At 44.5% G+C, this 22,043-nt stretch overlaps 1 protein-coding gene across 5 annotated transcripts in view; it reads left to right on the top strand.

Moving 5' to 3' along the window:
- DCAF6 (DDB1 and CUL4 associated factor 6) overlaps nt 1–22,006 on the top strand; it is an 86,297-nt gene extending 64,291 nt beyond the window's left edge. For 4 of the 5 annotated variants that reach the window (XM_079760702.1, XM_079760704.1, XM_079760700.1 and 1 more), the window contains 7 exons: nt 1,873–1,959; nt 2,775–3,102; nt 11,309–11,447; nt 12,887–13,043; nt 13,815–13,903; nt 15,609–15,714; nt 16,567–22,006. In XM_079760702.1, coding sequence (XP_079616828.1) covers nt 1,873–1,959; nt 2,775–3,102; nt 11,309–11,447; nt 12,887–13,043; nt 13,815–13,903; nt 15,609–15,714; nt 16,567–16,631 — 971 coding nt within the window. In that variant the 3' untranslated portion in view covers nt 16,632–22,006. The remainder of the gene's footprint in view (nt 1–1,872; nt 1,960–2,774; nt 3,103–11,308; nt 11,448–12,886; nt 13,044–13,814; nt 13,904–15,608; nt 15,715–16,566) is intronic. The other variant, XM_079760701.1, reaches the window with a different exon arrangement.
- The last annotated feature ends 37 nt before the right edge of the window (nt 22,007–22,043 follow it).

Genomic DNA, 22,043 nt, shown 5'->3' with positions numbered 1-22,043 from the left:
ATGATGGACGTCCACCCATTTTTCTGATCCCTCAATGGTACCCTTTGGTTTCTTGTTTTTAATGAATTACTTTTTCCTCTAGTCTAGCTATTCCTGTTGACAAATAGGTAACAGGTTCACCAGGAAGGGACTGTCAGCATTTCAGATGGGGCCTCACAGTGCAGCCCAGTTTCCCTCTGGACAAATGGCCAGGAGACGTGGTCACCGCACTGACAGTGTGTGCACTGTCGGTGTCAGTTTGGATCACCTGCCGTTTTTTATGCCAAGCAGTGGAATTCAGAGTATCTGTCTTGATTTTTTTTTCAGTGTGTATGTGGTTTATGGAGGAAAAGAAAGAAGAAATGTGATCTAAATGAGTTATGAGTGAATCTTGTTTCATACAAGAAGTGCCATTTAGGGACTTTTTCAGAACCCTTTCCTAGAATATTTTTATGTAACACTAGAGGCCCGGTGCATGAATTTGTGCACGGGTGGGGTCCCTCAGGATAGCCTGTGGAGATTGGGCCCCAGCTCGCACCTTCACCCTCGCAGCCCCAGCTCGCGCCCGCAGCCCCACAGCCTTGCCTGGCACCCCGCCTTGGCCTGGCACCTCCCGCTCACCTGCTCCACCTTCCTGCCTGCAGGATGATCAGTCAGGGCCGGGCCCCCCACCGCCGCCACTGGTTGCCGTCTGTGGGGCGATTGGGCCCCTGCTCACACCCGCCTTGACCTGGTGCCACCCGCTCACCTGCTCCACCATCCTGCTGCGGTCCTGCTCTCGTCGGGGCCCATCAGGGTTGGCAGCGCCTCCACTGTTGCCCACTTCCAGAGCCGCATTGATGCCGCCTGCCATGTTCGGCGCCACCCCCTGGTAGTCAGCGCACGTCATAGCAAGCAGTTGAACTCACAGTCAAACGACAGTCCAAGGGGACAATTTGCAGGATTATATGAAAGTTAGAGTCTAGCAAAGAGCTTGAAACAGTCGATTCTCAATAATTATTTGATGAATGAAGGAATAAATGAATTCTGTTTCTTAAGAAGTGAACAGATACTTAAGTGTAACAGAGTTTACAAGAATTAAATATGTGTAAGACAACTGTCCAGTTAGGTAAGCAGATGTCCAGTTAGGAATAAAAAACGGATCCTTCATGGGTCCTGGAGTTAAATCCCAGAATTAAGTGTTTTCAATGGACAAAACAGAATTTAAAGTAGGCTCAACTGTACTATTGGTTCTTGAAAGTTCAGGTTATGCCAAATGTTTGAGGGGCTGAAAAATACTCTGTATTAAGTTTAGCTTTTGTGATGATTAGAAACAAGCAAGGTAAGGTCATCTTGGCTATGAGGCATCATTGTCACCAGATATTCTCACATAGAGTTAGTTCCCAAAGGTCGGCGTCTCTGGAAGGGGCTGAGGACACAGCTGGGCACCCCTCCTTGAGGGTGTTCGTATTTGTGCACGTCTGTATTTGTGTCATACTGAAAGGAGGCTCATCTGAGTATCTCAAGTTTCCATGGCCCCCAAAGGGTTAAGAACTACTTCTACATAAGAGAGCTGATGTATTAAGTTGGTGGTTATTTTCCTACAAACAGTTTGGGCCCTGGCCGGTTTGGTTCAGTGATTAGAGCATCAGCCTACACACAAAATGGTCATGGGTTTGATTCCCAGTCAAGGGCACGTACCTTGGTTGCAGGTTTGATCCCCAGCCCCAGTCAGGGCGCATGTGGGAGGCAACCAATCCATGTGTCTCTCTCACGTCAATGTCTTTCTCTCTCTCTCCCTCCCTCCTTCCTCCCTTCCACTCTCCCTCTGAAAATCAAAGAAAAAAGTATCCTCAGGTGAGGATTAAAACAAAAAATAATGTGGATTTAGTGATCATTTGGTTTACTTCCCAGAAGCTCCTGAAGAATCCTTAGAGGATGTGAACACATCCCAGGAAGGTGCATCTGCAGAAAGCACAGTTCAGAGCCAAGTAGACACAGGTGAGCTGTCTTCTCTCTGGTTGCTTCAGGTGTTAGTCTCCTAGAGTCAGAGGTAATTTCCAAATAGATGTGTTGTGGAATTTCCCCCTCTGTTTAGGGAATATGTTAGTTTATATTAGAAAGTAAATATAACTAAAGGCCTGGTGCACAGATTCATGCACCGGTGGGGTCCCTCGGCGTGGCCTGCGGGCATCAGGCTGAAACTGGCAGTTCAGTATCCCCCAAGGGATGTAATAGTGCGTGAAGCGGCAGCTGGCTGGGGAGGAGCCCGAGCCCGGGCCAGGTGCCTTGCTGCTCCCGCTCATCCCAGCCCCACTGCACCTGCCACTGCCACCGCTCGGTACACTTGCTGCCGCTCCACTGCAGTCTCCACGTGCCTGCCCTAGGGCAATACTGGCATGCCCATGATTGAGAAGCGGCCGCAGGCTTGCACCCAGTCAGTCCTGATGCCAATCTCGATCCTGGTCCTGATTCGGATGGGGGAGGGGCGCACACGGGGAGTGTCTGCTGGAGAGGCTTGTGCCGCCACAGCTGCACTTGCCGACTGTGAGCCCGGTGTCTGGCGCCCGTTGGTCAGCTGAGTGGCGCTCCCGCTGTGGGAGCGCACTGACCACCAGGGGCAGCTCTTGCGTTGAGCATCTGCCCCCCTTGTGGTCAGTTCGTGTCATAGTGAACGGTCGAACGGTGGAAGAGTCGCTTAGGCTTTTATATGTATAGATACTTTATATTAGAAAGTGTCTCTGTCAGCTTTGAAGTTAGATGAAATAGTCAAGGTTGCCGACATGACCACCTGTTACTACTTTATTTTCCAACAGCACAATCAGACAAGTTCTCATCTGAGCCGTCGGATTCCAGCTCAGGAGAAAGGAACGATTTCAATCCTGATAGTCCTTGTGGGGTTCCAGAAGACACCGCTTTGTCTGAGAAAGGCTGGGAACCAGGGACTTCGGATCAAACCAGTGCTGACAGCACTGCCCATCTCAGTAGCCCTGATGCTGAGCCTAAGACACAGACAGAAGCTGTGGGGCCCGTGCCTCCCGAGGAAACCTCAGCCACAGACTCTGCTCTCCAGGACACCGATGACAGTGACGATGACCCAGTCCTGATCCCAGGTGCCAGGTATCGAGCAGGACCTGGTGACAGGTTGGTAAATTTTTAATTAAAATGAACTGTAAAAAGTATAATTCACAAGTCTTTCTTTGAAGTCACATAAAGGAGTCTCCATTTTGGACAGTTGCTTTCTCTAAGGATGTCTTAGTCATGTAAACTTATGGAACTTTTCAAATGAAATCATTTCACATGGTACCTTCTCTAAGCAGAGTGTGCATGAAGAGGGAGCACAGTCTCCCGCTGTTTCTCTGACACTGAGGCTGCTCCTCAGCTGGCAGATGGGAGGGAGGAACGCCCAGCAGCTTAGTCGTGAAGTGGGGTGTATTTAGCAGTCATATTGCCCTGTGGACATCCTGTCCTTTAGCAGGTTTTTGGATACTTTTTACTCTTCAGTTTATCTGCTTTTCTGTTGACACTGGATAAGGTAGTGTGATAGCAGTTCTTGTTTTGAGAACATTATTTTTCTAATTTCTACTAAATTTTAGTAACTTAATTTAGAAACTGAAAAATTACACCAAATAACAAATATAACCATGATAAAGAATTGAATTGCTACCCAGCCAGCATAGCTCAGTGGTTGAGCATTGACCTGTGAACCAGGAGGTCACGGTTTGATTCCTGGTCAGGGCACATGCCCATGTTTTGGGCTCGATCCCAAGTGTGGGGCATGTAGGAGGCAGCCGATCAATGATTGATGTTTCTATCTCTCCCTCTCCCTTCCTCTCTGAAATCAATCCTATATAATAAAAGCCTAATATGCTAAGTGTCTGGTTGTCCGGTCATCCATTCAAACAATCAAAGTATAATATGCTAATGATATGCTAAGGCCGCTCAGCAGCTCACTATGACGTGCACTGACCACCTGGGGGCAGACAGTCAACCGGTTGACCAGTCGATATGATGTGCACTGACCACCAGGGGGCAGACAGTCGACCAGTTGACCAGTCACTATGACGTGCACTACCACCAGGGGGCAGATGCTCCAACTGGTAGGTTAGCTTGCAACTGTGGTCCGGCCGATCAGGACTGAGCGAGATGGGCCGGACATGCCCTGGAGCCCTCCCACGGTCCCTCCCACAGTCCCTCCTCGGCTGGCCAACCTCCTGCATCCCTCCCCGGCCCTGATGGTGCACCGGTGGGGTCCCTTGGCCTGGCCTGCACCCTCTTACAATCCAGGACCCCTCAGGGGATGTCGGAGAGCCGGTTTTGGCCTGATCCCACAGGCCAGGCCGAGGGACTTTACTGGTGCACAAGTTCATGCACCGGGCCTCGAGTAAAAAATATATTAAAGAATTGAATTCCTAACATGGCCAGGTACTTTTCCCTATATTTGTACTTGGAGATTAATCATACATCTCTACCTGCACACATTAGTCTTCAGCGTTTTTACTATATGTTTTAGACAGCTAACACTTTACATACCCAGAGGGAGTCCCACAAGGTTAGCAGGCATAGCACATTTAGGAAATCAAATTGATGGTTTCTAAAACCTAGGGTGGAGAGTGAGAGTTGTGTTTAAGTCTGTACGTTTAAAGCCTCTGTGGTATAAGGGAGACGTGTCCTTGTTTTTTTCTGTACATAGGTAACAAAAACAATACTAAGGTCTAATGAAAAATAAAATTATCCACTTTTAAATAAAACATACTATATCACTTTCCAGATTTGTTTGCTTAAGTAAGAAATTGTATTTTTAATAGATAATAGACACTTGCAGAAAATCATAATTATTTAGCAGCTTCTGTCCAGGCTAATTACAACACTTTTTTTTTTTTTTTTTTTTTACCAAGCGTGCTTTATACTTGAGGAATCTGAGGTACTAAGCATGGGTTTTCTATATTCTAGACCTAAGGTGCATTTTTTTAAAACAGAGTAGTATAACATCAGTGGAGAAGGAGGAATTGTGTATGCTGGCTCCACGCTGTGCGGTGCGTGCACTCTTGAATTCATGTTCTCCTTCCCCACATCCAGATCTGAGACCGCCTCTGGGTCTGCATTTGCTTCCCTGCTTTTCCTGATGAACTTATGTGATAGTCTGTATACTGATCTTAGGTATTTAACCTTAGTTTGTCCCCTGTGTTATTTTGTTTTATTCTATAGGACACGGTAGTAAACTTACTGAAGAGTCACCGAAGGATAAAATCCTTACCCTTAGAGCAGTGGTTGGCAAACTCATTAGTCAACAGAGACAAATATCAACAGTACAACGATTGAAATTTCTTTTGAGAGCCAAATTTTTAAAACTTAAACTTCTTCTAATGCCACTTCTTCAAAATAGACTCACCCAGGCCTTGGTATTTTGTGGAAGAGCCACACTCAAGGGGCCACAGAGCCGCATGTGGCTCGTGAGCCACAGTTTGCCGACCACGGCCTTAGAGAAACTCAATTGAAGAACAGAGGACAGTACACAAGCCACTTATAAAAACATGGAAAACAGTTTTAATAAACTTACGAAATTAAATACCATGCTCTCCAAAGATGTACATATGAATGTGATGCCAAACTGTTTATAATCACTGCTTCACAATTTCATCAATTTTTCTTTGATATTTAGGAATTTTCTTTGAATTATTCTTTCCTAGCTAATTACCAAAAATTTGTAAATGGTGAAAAATCTTCCTTCTGACTTTCATCTAAGTAGTTTTTAAGGTTCCTAACTTCCATAGCACCATCTTAAGTCTTGAGCTACCTGTATAAAATATACTTTACTATCTCTGCCCTTTCTATGGGCTCTTCATCCTGAGACTGCTGCCTATTTATCTTCTGAATTCAGAGGAATAGCTATGTTGATTTTTATTCTAAAGTGAGAAAGTTTAAGACCCTTTGCTTCTGCCGAAACCGGTTTGGCTCAGTGGATAGAGCATCGGCCTGTGGACTGAGGGGTCCCAGGTTTGATTCCGGTCAAGGGCATGTACCTTGATTGCGGGCACATCCCCGGTGGGGGGTGTGCAGGAGGCAGCTGGTCGATGTTTCTCTATCATCGATGTTTCTGACTCTCTATCCCTCTCTCTTCCTCTCTGTGAAAAATCAATAAAATATATTTTAAAAAAAAAAAAAGACCCTTTGCTTCTTAGGAACATGGAAAAGAATCATTTACCAGCTTGTAAGTAGGCATATGATTTTTGAGAATTTATTTCTGAAGGGACAAAGGATCCAAAGCTCTGTTGTAAAACATTCAGTTCTTGGGGTCTCAGGATACATTTCTCACGTGGATAGGATGCCCAATTAAAGTATGCATGTCTTAAAGAGAAGCTGATCAAGATTAGTTTGGTTAGGGTAGAAAAATGGTCCGAAATTAAAAATGGTGAAAGTGTGTATTTAGGTCTGTACTTTAATTTCTATAAAGAATTACATAGTAGAGCTCATAATTTCTTTTGTCCCAAATTACGTGGTTTTTTTTTTTAAATCCTCACCTGAAGACATACTTATTGATTTTTTAAAATATATTTTATTGATTTTTTTATAGAGAGGAAGGGAGAGAGATAGAGAGCCAGAAACATCGATGAGAGAGAAACATCGATCAGCTGCCTCCTGCACACCCCCTACTGGGGATGTGCCCGCAACCAAGGTACATGCCCTTGACCGGAATCGAACCTGGGACCCCTCAATCCGCAGGATGACGCTCTATCCACTGAGCCAAACCAGCCAGGGCTTGTTTTGTTTTTTTTAGAAAGAAGGGAAAGGAGGAAGACACACACACACACACACACAGACACACACACACACACACACACACAGAGAGAGAGAGAGAGAGAGAGAGAGAGAGAGAGAGAGAGAAACATCGATGTGAAAGAGAAACAGAGAAACATTGATGTGAGAGAGAAACATCGATAGGTTGTCTCCCATACATGCCCCGACTGGGGATTGAACTCGAAACCTTTCACTGTATGAGATGATGCTCCAACCAACTGAGCAACACAGGCCAGAGCCCAAATTTAATTTTTTAAAATGAAACCTAAAAAGTTTATAGCCAAGCCATTTTGGACAAACATTTAATAAAAATATCAAAACAGTTCTTTGCAATGCAGAGTAATGATATCTTTTTAAAGATTTGTATTCTTAAATTTTGGTTAAATAAATACGACCTTGGTTTTTACTTTTGGGCTGAGATTAAGCATGAGAAGGAAATGTCTTAGAAAATAAAGACCTTAACAACTAACATGGCTATTTTAAAATGGAATGCTCTTATTAACTACAGCTAGTCTCGGTGTAAACAGAACTGGACCCTATAGCAGAGGTCGACAGACTTTTCCCTCAAAGGCCAGAGAGTGAAACTCCTAGGCTTTGCTGGCCAAGAGGCAAAATGGAGGCTGTTATGTAGGTCCTTGTATAATCATTTAAAATGTCACCATTTACAAATACGAAAACTTGTCTTAGCTGCAGGGTTAGGTCCAAGAGCCATAGTTTGCTGCTCTTCCCTTTGTAGCCAGTCAGTCTGATAGAGAAACCAGGCTAGAGTGTATGGTAAAACACCTTGATTGGCAGATACCCAGAGTTTAGAACAACGAAAAGTCTATGATTCCCACATATTAGGTCCCTGTGAACTTGGTCTGGGGCAGGAACATAGAAGAGTAAATGGAAACTAAAGTGAAGGAAGAAATAAAAATGATATTGATAAAACAATACATAAAAATAGTATGTGTGTCCCGTAGTGATTTTACGTACTAGATTTAGAAATAGACACACATGCCTGGGAGTGGGGTGAATGGCAACTGGGTTTTTATGTAAAGTGTTTTCAAGGTGCCTAATCCATTTAGAGTAGAGGGCAGAGGCCTAGCTAGTAGCTCTTCCACCTGCAAAGTCCAGGAATTCTCTGCTCAGAACTGGGGGCATCTAAGTAAGCTTCCTGCGAATAGGTTGTGGTTACAGACTCCAAAATTCAAGACATTAACCCTATAAGCCTGTTAATGACTTTTAAAAAGTATTTATTTGCATAGAAATTTGGTTCCAGTTACCTATTGGAAGCCAAAATTCTTCACATACTGTAAATTTGCCATCATCTATTTAGTCATCATAGAATCACTTTCAGTATTTCTAATGATTCAAGTTTATTCTTTATTAAAGAAAATTGCAGAGAAAAAAGAATAATCATAGAGAAGAAACAGGGTTCCTAGGGCATTAAAAGCTGTGTTGTTCTTCGCTCCCTTGTTATATAGTCTTCTGGTTAGGACAGTGAGTCAACTCGGGGCTTAATTAGTTATTTCCCAAAAGAGCAGCTCAGCCCTGAGGGGTCTCCCAGGTGCCCAGGGGATGGTATGGAAGATCTGAGTCCTGGCAGGTCCCTCCACTGGAACAGGGCTGGGTTCTAACCTGTTTAAAAGACAAAGGTGTTAAGTGCAGGGTCTTCCTTCTAATCTGCCTTCAGTGAGTGTTTCTGCTTCCTTCATTTCCTCAACCATTCATTCAGCCACTTAGTTGAATGACAGATTCTCACATAATACCCTAAATCACAAAGGGAAGCAAAGGTTTTTTCAGGTTGAGATGTTTGGTGATGAAAGTGGTGACCTTGATGCTTTACATATCTGGTTCTTTGAGGTCTGTGAGTGACTTTATTGTGTTCCCTTCACTAGATTTATTATCAGAGGAACAACAATAGGTGATAGAATAATGAGGTAATTCAGTATGTTCCTTCATTCTTTTATTTTTTTTTACGATGAATTTGCCAGGTCGTCCTTTTCCACAGCTAACCGCCTTTCCTATTAACAGTTAATACTCCTGGAATGTACTGAACTCTTCAGTGCTAAGCATCGTAAAGCAGGTTGCTTTTCGCAAACTGTCTTAGCTGCATGACTGCATGGGGACAGAATGAAAGGAAATGTCCTGTGTGCACACCTAACGGATGCTCACTCAAGTGTGTCGTATGCTAAAGCGACTACAACCTGGAATGATGTACCTCAAATGTTGGTGAACTGCTTGGACTATGTTGTTGAGAAATGCAACTTAGGGTATTTTTAAAAGCTGTTTGGGATAACAGTTAGCAACCTTTTGTCATTATCTCATTTTCCTTGAGATCATTAACTAAAAAATGGACTTGAGTCTAATTCTGTGCCTAAAGATTCTGATTTTTTAAAAAGAAAGCTGTATTCTTACAAATACCTTAATAACGTAATAAGGCAACACATCAAGATAGTACACAACTCTCAAACACTTCTGCAACCTGAAGACTAACACGGGGGTACATTTTAAAATATGACATTAAAGTGAACCTCGGAACCATTATTTATCTACACAAAACCTGGTGTACTGACTAAATCAACCTGGTACCTTATTCTGGTGGCACATGCCTATTATTTACCATTTGTTTCTGAAACAAAGTGGAATATGACACAATATATAGCAACAATCAGGAATACAACAATGGTAGAGTTCCCCATGGGGAATACCAAAATAAGCCAAAAACTAAGAAATCCCCTGTTAGTGTCTCAAATTGGTTTTGCTTTTATGCTGGTGTTTCTAGGCTGTTTTCACATTAAGGTATGTTTGAAGTAACTTTTAGCAAATTGGTCTGTTGCCAATTATCACTTTCTAGTTAAATAACAGTAAGATGGAATTTGTTTCAGGGCTTTTTTGAATTTTTGGTTTATACCTTTTATCCCAAGTACTCAAAGCCAGTTTCTGCTCTTACGATGAAGATTGCAACTAAAAAATACCATGTTGCTTTAAATGAGTCACATTTAACCATCAAAATGGAGATTATTATGAACTGGTGAACTGTGATAAGCAGAAATGTGACCCTTACCTCCTCCTTCTGCTCTGCCTCTGTTGCTTCTTTCTTCCAGAGAGATGGTCTGGGGAGTTTCTCAGGCAAGGCAGTCTCTTCCTGCCCTTGTTCCTCGTTCCTATTTTTGTCTTCCACTCATTTTCTGCCTTTTGTGATTTTAACTCAGTATTTTATATGCGTCCATTTTCTTTCCTTTCTTGGCATGTCAATTATACTTTTATTTTACTTCTTTTAGTGGTTGCCCAAGAGTTTACTTCTGAAATTTTTCATACATATTGTCTTTTATGAATTTTAAATCATACGCCAAGTTAGTATAATGAATCATAAAAGAAATGGTAACTAATATTCTCAAAAACAACTTTGCAAACAGTAGGCTTTTAAGGAATATTGTTTGCTGCTTGGTGTTCTTCATATGTATGTATATGTGTTCAATGGAAAATTTACAATAAAAGAGTGCACTCTCTTTTTACCTAGAGAACCGCTTTCAACTCCCAGCAACAGTGCCTGTTTTCCTGCACTCTTGCCACTGACAGAAGTCTTGTTCATCTAATAGACAGAGAGATCAGATTGTTTTATCATTATCTCATTATTAGTAAGGCTGAGCATCTTCTTATATATTTACTAACCATTCATTTCTTCTGTAATTTTTCTACTCATGTCCTTTGCCTATTTTTCTGTTATAATGTTCATTTTTCTTACTGACTTAATAGACTTTTTACATATTTTAGATTTTTGGTCTATTACATGTTGAAATACAATGTTTTAAATAACATATTCAGACTAAGAAACTTATTAAGTAGTATCATGTGTTAGGACAAGTTTCTTCTAATAAGTAAATCAGTCTTACGAGCCCATTATTCTTCAGTCTCCAGCTCTGTCTTCAGCTGAGCTCTTAGGAGTGTAAAATCTGCCTCAGTTGCCCCAAATCTGCACTCCACCGTGGAGTCCATATAGCTTAGATGCTCTGGGAAGGTCTTTTTTTATTGCACGTATGTTAATATTTATTCTCTTTTTTTCTTGACTCGTCTGTTGTTTGCTGGGAACATCTTTAAACAAAATCTCAAAACATATGTTTATCTATTGCTATTACATGTTACCCTTAATTTCTTTTGGTTTCTATTTATGCCTTTACATTTCCTAATGTGGAGAGGGAAAATGGCATGGACCAGGACTTGTTTTATTTGTGGTAAACTGCACATGAATTTGTCTGTATTACATTTTTATAAAACAGCCCTTTGAACCCTAGTGTGCCGCATGCTACTCCCCTTACCGTCCTAGCCAGGACTGAATCTCTAAGTGACCTATTCACTAAACATCTTGTTCTAGTAACTCAACTAGTCTCGTGGAGTCCCACTGTTGTGTCTGCCTTTTGATGCTTTCCGTGGGGGTGCCTTACCGAGATAATATTTAGTCTACATATTTTCTGACTTACTGACTTCAGTGTGCATCATCGCATTCCACAGTAGCCCGTGAGTGTTTTTCATTTATTTCTGTTCTTTTCTTTTCATATGTAACTCATAGACGCTCTGCTGTTGCCCGAATTCAGGAGTTTTTCAGGCGGAGGAAAGAAAGGAAGGAAATGGAAGAACTGGACACTCTGAACATTAGAAGGCCACTAGTGAAGATGGTTTATAAGGGCCATCGCAACTCCAGGACAATGGTACCAAGTGCTCGTGGCATTCTTTGCAGAATGTGCACTTTCATAGCGTGAATGTTTTTGCATAACAGTTATCCTCCTGTGTTGCCAGTGTGGCTCCAGTATAGGTGGCACCTTCATGGTTATCTCCAGACCCACATACATTCTAGTTCTGTGATATATCAGGAAAGACCAATAGTTTTTATAAGGAAACTCTACCCAGGAATTATTATAGAGTTTAAATTTTTAGCTTGTACAAGTAACCATTGCTTCTTTGCTCTCTCACACTTGCTGTGTACTTTCCTAGTAGATTGTTTTTGGAGAGAAGGGTTTGGATATATGAAACTCAGATTCATTGAGAAATATAATCAGGTTGCTTTCATCATCACCCCGTTAAGATGGACAAGTCAAGATTGGTTTTAGTCACTTTGCTCCCTGAACTTCAAGTTCCTCATCTGTGAATTGAACAGAATAGATCTGATGATCTCTAAGGTCTTTTCCAGTTTTTACAATCCCCACATCTGTGCACCCAGTGCTACATCCGTCACCGACTAAGGGAATATTGGGAGGTGGCTAGTGTGTCATAACTGTGATTCTGAACCGTTTCTGTCTAGAAAGTGCTGTTCTCACATTCACTGAGTTCTCAAAACGTATCTATAGAATCAGTTTTAAACTGCTTTCTTACTTTAGGGAAATAATAAGCTCTCTATAGAAATCAGTGGCAGTAACAATTTAATCATTCAAAAAATAATACTATTATTAATAGAAGTAACCAATTTATATTTCTTGCATTTTGCTGGTTAAAATTTTAGAGGAAAATAATTAGGGGCTGGAATAAGAAAAAAAGAAGATAAGCAACTAAAATAACAGCTCCAAGTAAGAACAGAACAGGTTCTCCTCTTTTGCTCTCCCCAAAAGAGCAGAGTGACAGCTGCAGATAAAATGACTGGAAAATCCGATCTGAAGCACAAAGATTTGATGGTTCATTAGTATGCATCCATTGAAAAAAATGTCATCATAACCACTCCAACTGTCTATTCCTTTGTCTCATTGCTTCATAAAAGTACATGTGTTTATATCTTTTCTTATTAATTATGAGAACTTCAAATAACTAAGAAAAAGATTGGTACTTTTTGTTATACTGTCAAAAACCCAGAAATTTCATTCACTTAGCAGTTAATTAATTCAGCACTTACTGTGTGCTAAGAGCCGTTACAAGCACGATAAACACAGTATTGAACAAAAACATACCCCTGTCCTTGTGGGGGACTCTTCATTACTGAAGGCCGGGTTCTCTTTGCTGGCAAATCTATCATTTGAAGATACTAGAAGACCAGGACACTCTTCAATTTGTATTTTATTTTCTAAGCCAATTAATTTTTTTAACACAAGAATAGAATAAGACTTTATTTTAATAACTTTGATTTGAATTTCCTTATAACTTCCTTTTCTTAAACCCTTAGATAAAAGAAGCCAATTTCTGGGGTGCTAACTTTGTGATGAGTGGTTCCGACTGCGGCCATATATTCATCTGGGATCGTCACACCGCTGAGCATTTAATGCTTCTGGAGGCTGACAATCACGTGGTGAACTGCCTGCAGCCACATCCATTTGACCCAAGTAAGAGGACCGTGCATAAGGCAAGGGCTAGAAATCATTAGTGTGGCTCATCAGCCCCAGCAGTGTTCTAGTTAACATACAAATAATCCGAATTATCTGTAGGCAGCCACGGGAGTCACTTCTAGCTCTGCTTGGGTTTAAAACCAAAACACACTTATAACCTGCTTTGGGCAGAAAGTATGGTGAAGTAGGTTAAAGAGTGTTCTCCTAATATTTCTTCTAAGCTGTATTAGCTGTAAGAGGTTTGGCTGATTGAACTTCTCACTACTTATCCAAATAGAATCTGCAAGGCTCATTGGCGTGCTCTTGCCTTCCATTGGAAATTGCCCATAGTCTTGAAATTATATTCTAGAGTGACTTTTAGGAAATCTTCAAAATAATATTCTCAGTTAACATATGCATCAGTACAGTTTCCATTGCAGCTCACTTTTGCTATGATGTACACACAGGAAGTCCTCACTGAACGTCATAGATAGGATCTGCAACTTTAAGTGAAACAACATGTAACAAAACCGATTCTATCATAAGCTAATGGTTATAAACAAGATTAAGTTCCTTCAGCATCTCATCAGTGGCACAGTGAAAAGACGTTGAACAGAACTTTATTCAAGGCCCTGATGTATATGTACATATGCCTGCGTCTGTACCCTACAAACACATATTCTATACATACACACACACACACACACACACACACACACATGTCTGTGTGCATAGCTTGAATAAATGCATGTGTTCTGAGTTTATGTTAACCGTACTTTTTGTTTCTAGTTCTAGCCTCGTCTGGCATAGATTATGACATCAAGATCTGGTCACCACTGGAGGAGTCAAGGATTTTTAACCGAAAACTTGCTGATGAAGTAAGATGTTTACTGCACTTATTAGACCATAGTTTACCTTGTTCCTGAAATGCTTTCTTAAGAAATATCAAAGCAGCTCCTCCCTTAGTTGGTAACATAAAACAATTTCATGCAGGTAAGGAAGTCAGTTTTAAGAAAAATGAAGATAAAACCATGCCTAGAGGTAAAAATTGAACTAGTATTTTGCTAATTAGAAGACTGAGTATTAGTAATAACAGATTGTTTTCTAGTTTAAGAAAAATAGGTTGACTATGCTTACTGCAGTAAAGAATCATTAAAAACACTGTCCTTTTGAGAAAATGGTTTCACTGCAGTGTCTTCATCATCATGGCCAAGAGGTAGCAGCACAAATGATGAGAATCTTTTCCTTTATTCTGTTTTAAGATTTCCTCAGCTTCTTGTTAAATCAGTAGTTTTCCAACTGAGTTCAGTGAAGGGCTAGGTCTTTTATGAAATTAGGATAAGAAAGCTGATTTCTATGCTTCAGCCAGTGTTTTCATTTGTTGATTTCCATAGGTTTCTTATAATAATTAGGGTCCGTTGCATTAATCAGCTACTAATTGCTGAACTCCTATGGGTAAATGAGGGCACAAATAGGTAAATAAGGATCTGTCACTTAATAATGTTAGTAAGTGGGTCAAGCAGCACCTCAGAGTGAGGTTGACAGCTCAGCACAGTTCCCATGGGTGCTTTCACTCATTTAATAGACATTTACACAACACTCTGTGTCAGCCCTGCGCTCAGAGCGCATGGGTAAGAGGGAAAGACAGCACAGTGTAGTGTAGTGAGTGTCTGAGGTGTATGCTCAGTGTTTGGAAGCCTGTAGAAAAGAAAAACTGCTTGTGAATGGAGTCGATGGGGTGGGAACGTCTTCACAGAGGCTATAAAAGTCACTAGGACTGCGTTCACCAGGCAGACAGGAGCAAAGGGGCGCTGGAGACATGGGGCCAGCAGGTTCCAAGTTGTTAGAAGGTAAAGGAAACATCCGTGTGCGGAACCTACAGTGCGAGGGAAAGTTGCTCAGTCAGACTGAAAAGCTCATTTAGGACCGTAAAGGGCCCTGAGGGACCCCAGGAGCTGAAAGAGTGGTCATTTCACTGGGGACTGTTGCCCAGATGGCATCTTTCTCCTGCTCTCAGGCTTCCCTTTCTTCCTTCCCACACTCTGCTTTTCCTCTTCCTTCTTTCCTTTGCCCATGATATACATTGGGTCCCTCAGAGCCACGGATATTCAGTTAGTCCTTTCCTTGATACTCTGACACAAGTCGTTGGTAGCTCTTGTCCAAAGGTTTATTTTTCAAGATTACTTTGCCTCAGCGAAGGTAACAACGCTCCAAGGATCCACGTGACCCAGGGACAATAATTTAACACTGCTTTGTCCCAAAGTACCTGTTCTCCTCTCGGTGAAAATAAGGAGCGGCACAGCGTAGACTGCTCTGGGGAACAAGCAAAGACAAATTGAATTCTTGGATGTTTTAACAACTAGAGTTGACCTTTGTCTTCCTGCCAATTGCATGAGGCATGTTCTCTCATCTTACTCCTCATATGCAAGTCAAAGTAACTACTTGGCCTTGAGAAGCCTTAACAGGGAAACGTGACGGCAGGCACATAGGGAAGGAAGGCCACTCTTTTTCGTGCCATTCTCCTAATCTTCAGGGGCGGGGCGGGCACTCTCTGGTCTCTGACGGTGGTTTCACTTGCCCCAGGTGATCACTCGGAATGAGCTCATGCTGGAGGAGACAAGGAACACCATCACAGTGCCTGCCTCCTTCATGCTCCGCATGCTGGCCTCCCTGAACCACATCCGGGCCGGTAAGAACAGTCAGCCTCTGTTCCAATTAGGATTATGTCTCAACAACATGGTATTACTTAACATTTATATATATAACTTCCTTAGCGCAGTAACTCATGTCCTCATGAACCTGATTTATTGGAATGCATCACAATGAAAGACAGTCCCCTGAAAACGTACCCACTCTGCTTCTCTGAGTGGAGGCTCCTACACAGCCTTGTCATCATAAATGCCTTCAGCGGTCCATTGGCTCCAGGTTGGCAGAGCCCAGACGAAAGAAAGGTAGCATGCTAGGAAGGCTGAACAGGCACCTCTCTGTTTTCTTCATCATTGTTTTGTCTTAAGTGATAAACTGAGGCTCAGTGTCACAGATAACACAAAATGCATATATTGTAACTACTATTCAGGAAGGAATTCAAAAGCTGTGCTCATAAGAAAAAGTTCCAGTATCCATTATAAACAAGAGTATGTTCACTGACCTCACGAATGAAATGTCTCCCTATGCTGAGCATCACCTGTCAGTTCATGACACAATGACCACCCTCATTGAGCTCCAGCCCTTCTCAGCGGGCTTTCTGTAATGACTTACCCAGGCCACACCACTGATACATGGTGAAGCCATCTGTAGTGTTTTAAAAAATGTTTGTTTAGAATGACATCCATTTTCAAAGTTAATAGTGTTTCCTTTATTTTTTTAAATTTCTCTGTAGAGGCAAAAATTAAGTATGTACACACAGTGGTGAACTGAATTTTACATAATGGTGTGTTGAGTTCTATACATTTTAAGCAGCTTTAAATAAAAGGCATTGAAGATTATCTTAATCATAACCCTAAAAGTATTTCTTTTAGTGAGTCTCATATCTGTTTTCCAGACCGGTTGGAGGGTGACCGATCAGAAGGCTCCGGTCAGGAGAATGAAAACGAGGATGAGGAATAAGCAACTCTGAGTGGCCAGCACTTAGAATGTTTTGATATTTGTATAAGACACTTATATTTTTTTCTTTACAGAGCTTCAGTGCAATTTTAAGGTTATGGTTTTTGGAGTTTTCCCTTTTGGGGGGGATAACCTGACATTGGTGTGGAGTGATTGTGTGCATGAACTTGGGAGAGTGTGTGAAATAAAACTAGCAGAATGTTTTAAAACCTAGTTGCCATGTATGAGGAGTGCTAGCAACGAAAGTGCAATACTGCCAGCCTCCACACGGGGGAGCTTGGATCAATGTTGAAGAGCAGTTCTCATGGTAGAGACAATGTTGGTTCAAATAAATTTCTACACTTGCCATTTGCATGTTTGTTGCTTTCTAATTAAAGAAGCTGGTTGTTGTAAGATCTCCTGAATTTGACATTGTATTTAATGCCTTGTTACCCTGGCCCATGTTTTCCAGTCTTTCCTGTCACATAAGACTGTTTCTCCAGTCTTCTCTAGTTGTAATCATCTTTTCTGTTTTGACTTGTGTGTGATAGAATCACATAGAAGAGAATTACTCATGTCTCATTCCAAAGTACTTCATCTTCACCACCAGTCATCATCTTAATGATCAGTGAGACTGCGTTACCCACAGACAGGAGTCAGGGCCAGCAGAGACCAGAGTGTCTGGGGTTCACATGATATAGCAGCACAGGCTAGTTCTGGGGGCCCTGGCTTCCGGTCCTCCTGACTGCTGCTAGATTTCAGCTGAAAGCCGTGACCATCCTGTCTTCTACATCCTGGCCTTCCTTAACTCCAGTGTCCACCTCCACTCCAGCCATCGACACCCCGGCCTGTATCTTAGAGGTTATGACCTGAATCTGTTCCTGCAGACTTAACCCTTCAGTCACCCTCCCTTCCCACTGTTAAATTGTCATCCTTTTCTCTGGCTGGGCCATGAGACTCATAGGTGTGGAGGCCGGGGCCGCTTCTCCCCAGGTGGCTGCACACCCGGGGCCCGGCTGCTAGTGGCAGGTTGGCTTTGTGGAGAGGAAAAGCCCCTCCGGGGGCTCAGTAACTGGAGCTGGACTCCCACACCTGGCCCTGGCCCTGGATGCACACGTGTCTCCACATTAGAGAACGTGGTCAGTGGGTGAAGAGAAGGAGTTAGAGTTTTAGCCAAACGGCAGCTGACTGGGCGACAGGTGACTTCTGGAAAGTGCCAGGGTCTTAGTTTCTGGTTCCCAATTAGCTGTGTGACCTGCTGGGGCCACCTGACTTGTCTGGGCCCCTGCTGCATCTCCCGTGAAGTGGAGGTGATCAGATTTGCACACCTATGTCCCAGGGGCTGAGTTAGGGCCCCATGACACCCAGAGGTGAGGGGCTTTACAGAGTAACTGAAAACACTACTGGCAGCACAGCCAGGACATCATTTCTCACTGAAATGAAGCAGTTGCAGGGATTCTTAGAGAGTGTTGGAAAGCTGGCAGGACAGAGGCTACTGGAGGACTCCGTGGGGTCAGGAGTAACTGGCAGGAAAAGCAACGGAAAATCAAAATGGTCTGTGTACCCTCTGGGCAGGATGGGACAGCGGGGAGGGGCAGAAGTATATGGGACCTGACCTTTCTGCTCAGTTTTGCTCAGAACCCAAAACTGCTGTAAAGCTGTTTTTGTTTTTTACGTGATTTTTTATTGATTTTTAGAGAGAGAGGAAGGGAGAAGGATAGAGAGAGAGACATCAATGAGAGAGGGACATCATTGATTGGCTGCCTCCTGCACGCCTCCCACTGAGGATCGAGCTCACAACCTTGGGCATGTGCCGAGTGGGAATCGAACCATGACCTCCTGGTTCATAGGTCGATGCTCAACCACTGAGCAACACTGGCTGAGCTGTTATTTGATTTTTTAAAAAATATATATTTTATTGATTTTTTACAGAGAGGAAGAGAGAGGGATAGAGAGTTAGAAACATCGATGAGAGAGAATCATCGATCAGTTGCCTCCTGCACACCCCCCACTGGGGATGTGCCTGCAACCAAGGTACATGCCCTTGACCGGAATCGAACCTGGGACCTTTCAGTCCGCAGGCCGACGCTCTATCCAGAGCCAAACCGGTTTTGGCAAGGGCTGTTATTATTTTTTAATGGTATTTGTCAAAGGAATTAGTTCTCCTACTTTGGGTGATTTTGTAGAGTTTGGTGTGTTACATAGGCACAAGGCAGACCAGACCACAGTCCAGGGGCAGAAAGAGGACATGTTCCCAGCAGAGTTAATAGGTCCTGGCCATGGTGCAATGCATGCTGGGGGCAGGAGGTTAGGCAGCTGGAGCCGGAGCTCACCCACGCACTCAGCAAAAGGAACTGCCTTCAGTTGCGGCCGGTGAGGGCTCAGGTGGAGGTGCTGGGTTTTATGCCCTGAGGTGGTTTTGAGTCACTGATCATCACACCCCCTTGACCTGGTTATGGGATGAACGTGTGGAGAAACCCTATAAAATCTGGGTTAGGAGTATTTGTTCTGTATTAGACAATATTCCATGAATCTCACTGTCTTGGGGTATTTTGAAAACGCATGGATGGATGTACCCAGGTGACTGTGGTATGGATCACCCCCCGCCCCCAATTCTGCAGTAGTCAGCCCTTCCTGCTCGGTCTCCTTCCTCTTTTTAGCCCTTGGGAAGGGGGAAGGGAGAAAGGAAAGGGGCTGTGGGAAACGGGGATACGGGGTAAAGAGGGAACACCCAAAACCCACAGTCCACAAGTCCAAGTACAAATTCACAATTTCCACATCTGTACACGTACCAAAAACATTTACTCAGGTAAACAAAGCTATTCTAAATACACTCTTACTTGTTTATAAATATTGATTTATAATAACCCTAAACGTTTTCTTGTTTTTAAAAAAAAGTTTCAAGTGAAATGTATTTCAGGACTAGCTTGTCATTGTTTTGTTTGAAGGTTGGTTTTTAACCACGTTTGCATCCTGGGTTCCATCACCAGAACACAGCCCAGGACTCCCCTCCGCAGGTCCACAGCTGGACCCCTGCGCCTGCGCCAGTGGGCTCCTCCCACTGCCCTGGTGTGGCCCTGCCTGCCCAGCCCAGGCCCCGGGACTGTCCTTGCCCCTGGGAGGGGCTGACTTGCCTGTGATTGGTGACATTGCAAAATGGTGGTGTCAAAAGGAACAGCAAGTGGCCTTGAATTCCAAGCTATTACTACTGCTCAGGAACATGCTTCCTGGGGAAATGAGCTGTGTGTGATGTCCTAAAATAACGCTGAGCAAACGGTACCGATGCTGGTCTGCAGACGAGTGAGTCTGTGCTTTGAATCTTTCCAGGGAGTCCAAGCACATCCCCCAGGTCTGTGGTTTCTGCAGGCCCGGCAGGCGGGTGCTCCAGGCCCCCGGCACTCAGTCGCCAGCTCTTTCTACACAAGAAAGCCCGCTGGCCTGCCTTCTGGTAAGGACTTCACTGTCCCTCGGCCTCGAGCTGCACAGCTGGCTCCTTCCTCTCAGTCACGTGGCCAAGACCCGGCGCTGGGCCCTGACGCTGGTGTCATGACCTCAAGACCTTGGGCACTTCCTCACTTTCTAGGTCCCCCTGGATTCTGTGTCTGTCCCCAACCAGGAGGAGTGTCCACTCTGCCTCCTCTTGTCAATATATGACTCAGCCCTTTTCCTTTGCTTCAGGTGAAAACGGTGCTTTTCCTCCAGCCCCCATGGTTCGCCTTGGGGTTCTGCACGCACTGGGGTAGCAGCATGGACTCCTGTCCCCGCACTGACTTCCTCAGGGCGGAGGACAGGAGAACCTGAACCCCAGAGCCACCGCCATGCAGTCACTGTCCTGCGGGATGGAGCTGGCCGCAGGGCCGTCAAGTCTCCGGGGCGTCTCTTCTGGGCTGGGAAGCTGCGCTGGTGCCGTGACACGGGATCTACCCCAGGCCCCGGGCCATCATCTTGGACAGACACTGTGCCCCTCAGACCTCTGCAGCTCCCAACGCCACACACCTTCCCCCTCCTCTCTCTCGCCTTCCTCACCACATCCCTTTAATCCCAGGTCCTTTTGTGCTGCTCAGCAAACCGGACAGTTCCCACAGCAAAAGCCTCAACACCTCTCATCTAGGGTAACAGCTCCTTAAGAGGTCCTATGAGGCAAGAATAGGACACCCGCCTAGTTATGGACAAGACCCCAGTGGCTCAGCACCACTGCGTCCCACGTGTGGTGCCGGGAGCTTTAATCCCCGTGACCTCCCGTGGGGGGGGCCTGCATTCTACATCCCCACAGGAAACAGGTTCTGAAACCTCACAGATGAGAAACCGATGCAGAAAAATGAACTGACCCAGGAACACCCAACTGCCCCGCAGCCGCGTGGGTCTGAATCCAGAACTCAGCCCAGCCAAGTCTGCACGTTCCCATGGAGCTCACGTGCACGGACACGGAATGAGAGCCCTCAAGTGCCTAACAGAAGCCGCACAACAGGCACAGAATTCTCCACCATCAGGCACAAAGTAGGTGCTCAGCACCGGCCACACTCATAGCCACGCACCCTCACAGTTCCTCCCAGACAGGACAGGGGGCCAGAGCTGGACACCGGAGAGTATCCTGGGCTCTGTCCACACACACGCCTCACGTGCAGGTGTCTCAGCAAGTCCGGTGGGAACGTTTTCCTGCAGTGAAACCCAACAGGCTAAGATCTCTTGCTGGAGCAAGCATCTTCCCCTCCTGCCCCCCTTCCTGGCTGACTGCAAATACTTAGTCTCACTGGTCGCTCAGGTGTACAGAGGTCGCAGCAGCTCCTGGGATGGCAAAGCACATTAGCACCATTGGCCCTGGTCTTGGTCCTCAGCCCTGCCTCACGGCAGTTGCTTAAGACCTCATAGCTGAGCAGGGGCAGAACCTGCCGCCCCAAAAGGGGTCACACGTGTGAGCAAGCTGGGTGGTCCTTCCAAGGCTGAGGACCAAGGTGGAGACAAGTTCAAAGCCAGAGCTCAGCTGAGGCAAGCCTTCAGGTGTTTCCTTAGCGCTCCCCACTGCTGCCACCTCGTGGCTAAGGTGCTGAACTCGTCTTCCCAGGCCAGGGAGCCCAGTGCTGGGGTGTGGGGATCCCAGTGCTTGGGTCATAACAGCCCCAAGCCTGGAATCTGGGCAGGCACAGCACAGGGACCATCAAGTGGCGATCTCAATGAAAGGAGCAACAGCCCTAAACTCGGTCCTGTCAAAACCAGAGGCGCAGGACAGAGGTTGTGGACAAGTGGCCAAAAGTGCCACCTGCCACTGTCCATGTAGCCATTGCACAGAACTATAAAGCTATGGCCTGGGTTCCAGCCTGCACTAAGGGCAGGTGTCCTCAAAAATGCCTCTCAGGAGCTTCAGAATGTATGGGACTCCCCACTCCTCCCCACCCACCTCCTGCTCCCTCCTCCTCCCTCCCTCCCCTTCTCTTTCTC

Source organism: Cnephaeus nilssonii (assembly GCF_951640355.1).
Source record: "Cnephaeus nilssonii genome assembly, chromosome: 21".
NCBI classification, from domain to species: Eukaryota; Metazoa; Chordata; class Mammalia; order Chiroptera; family Vespertilionidae; genus Cnephaeus; species Cnephaeus nilssonii.
This window is presented reverse-complemented; position numbering and strand designations above follow the sequence as displayed.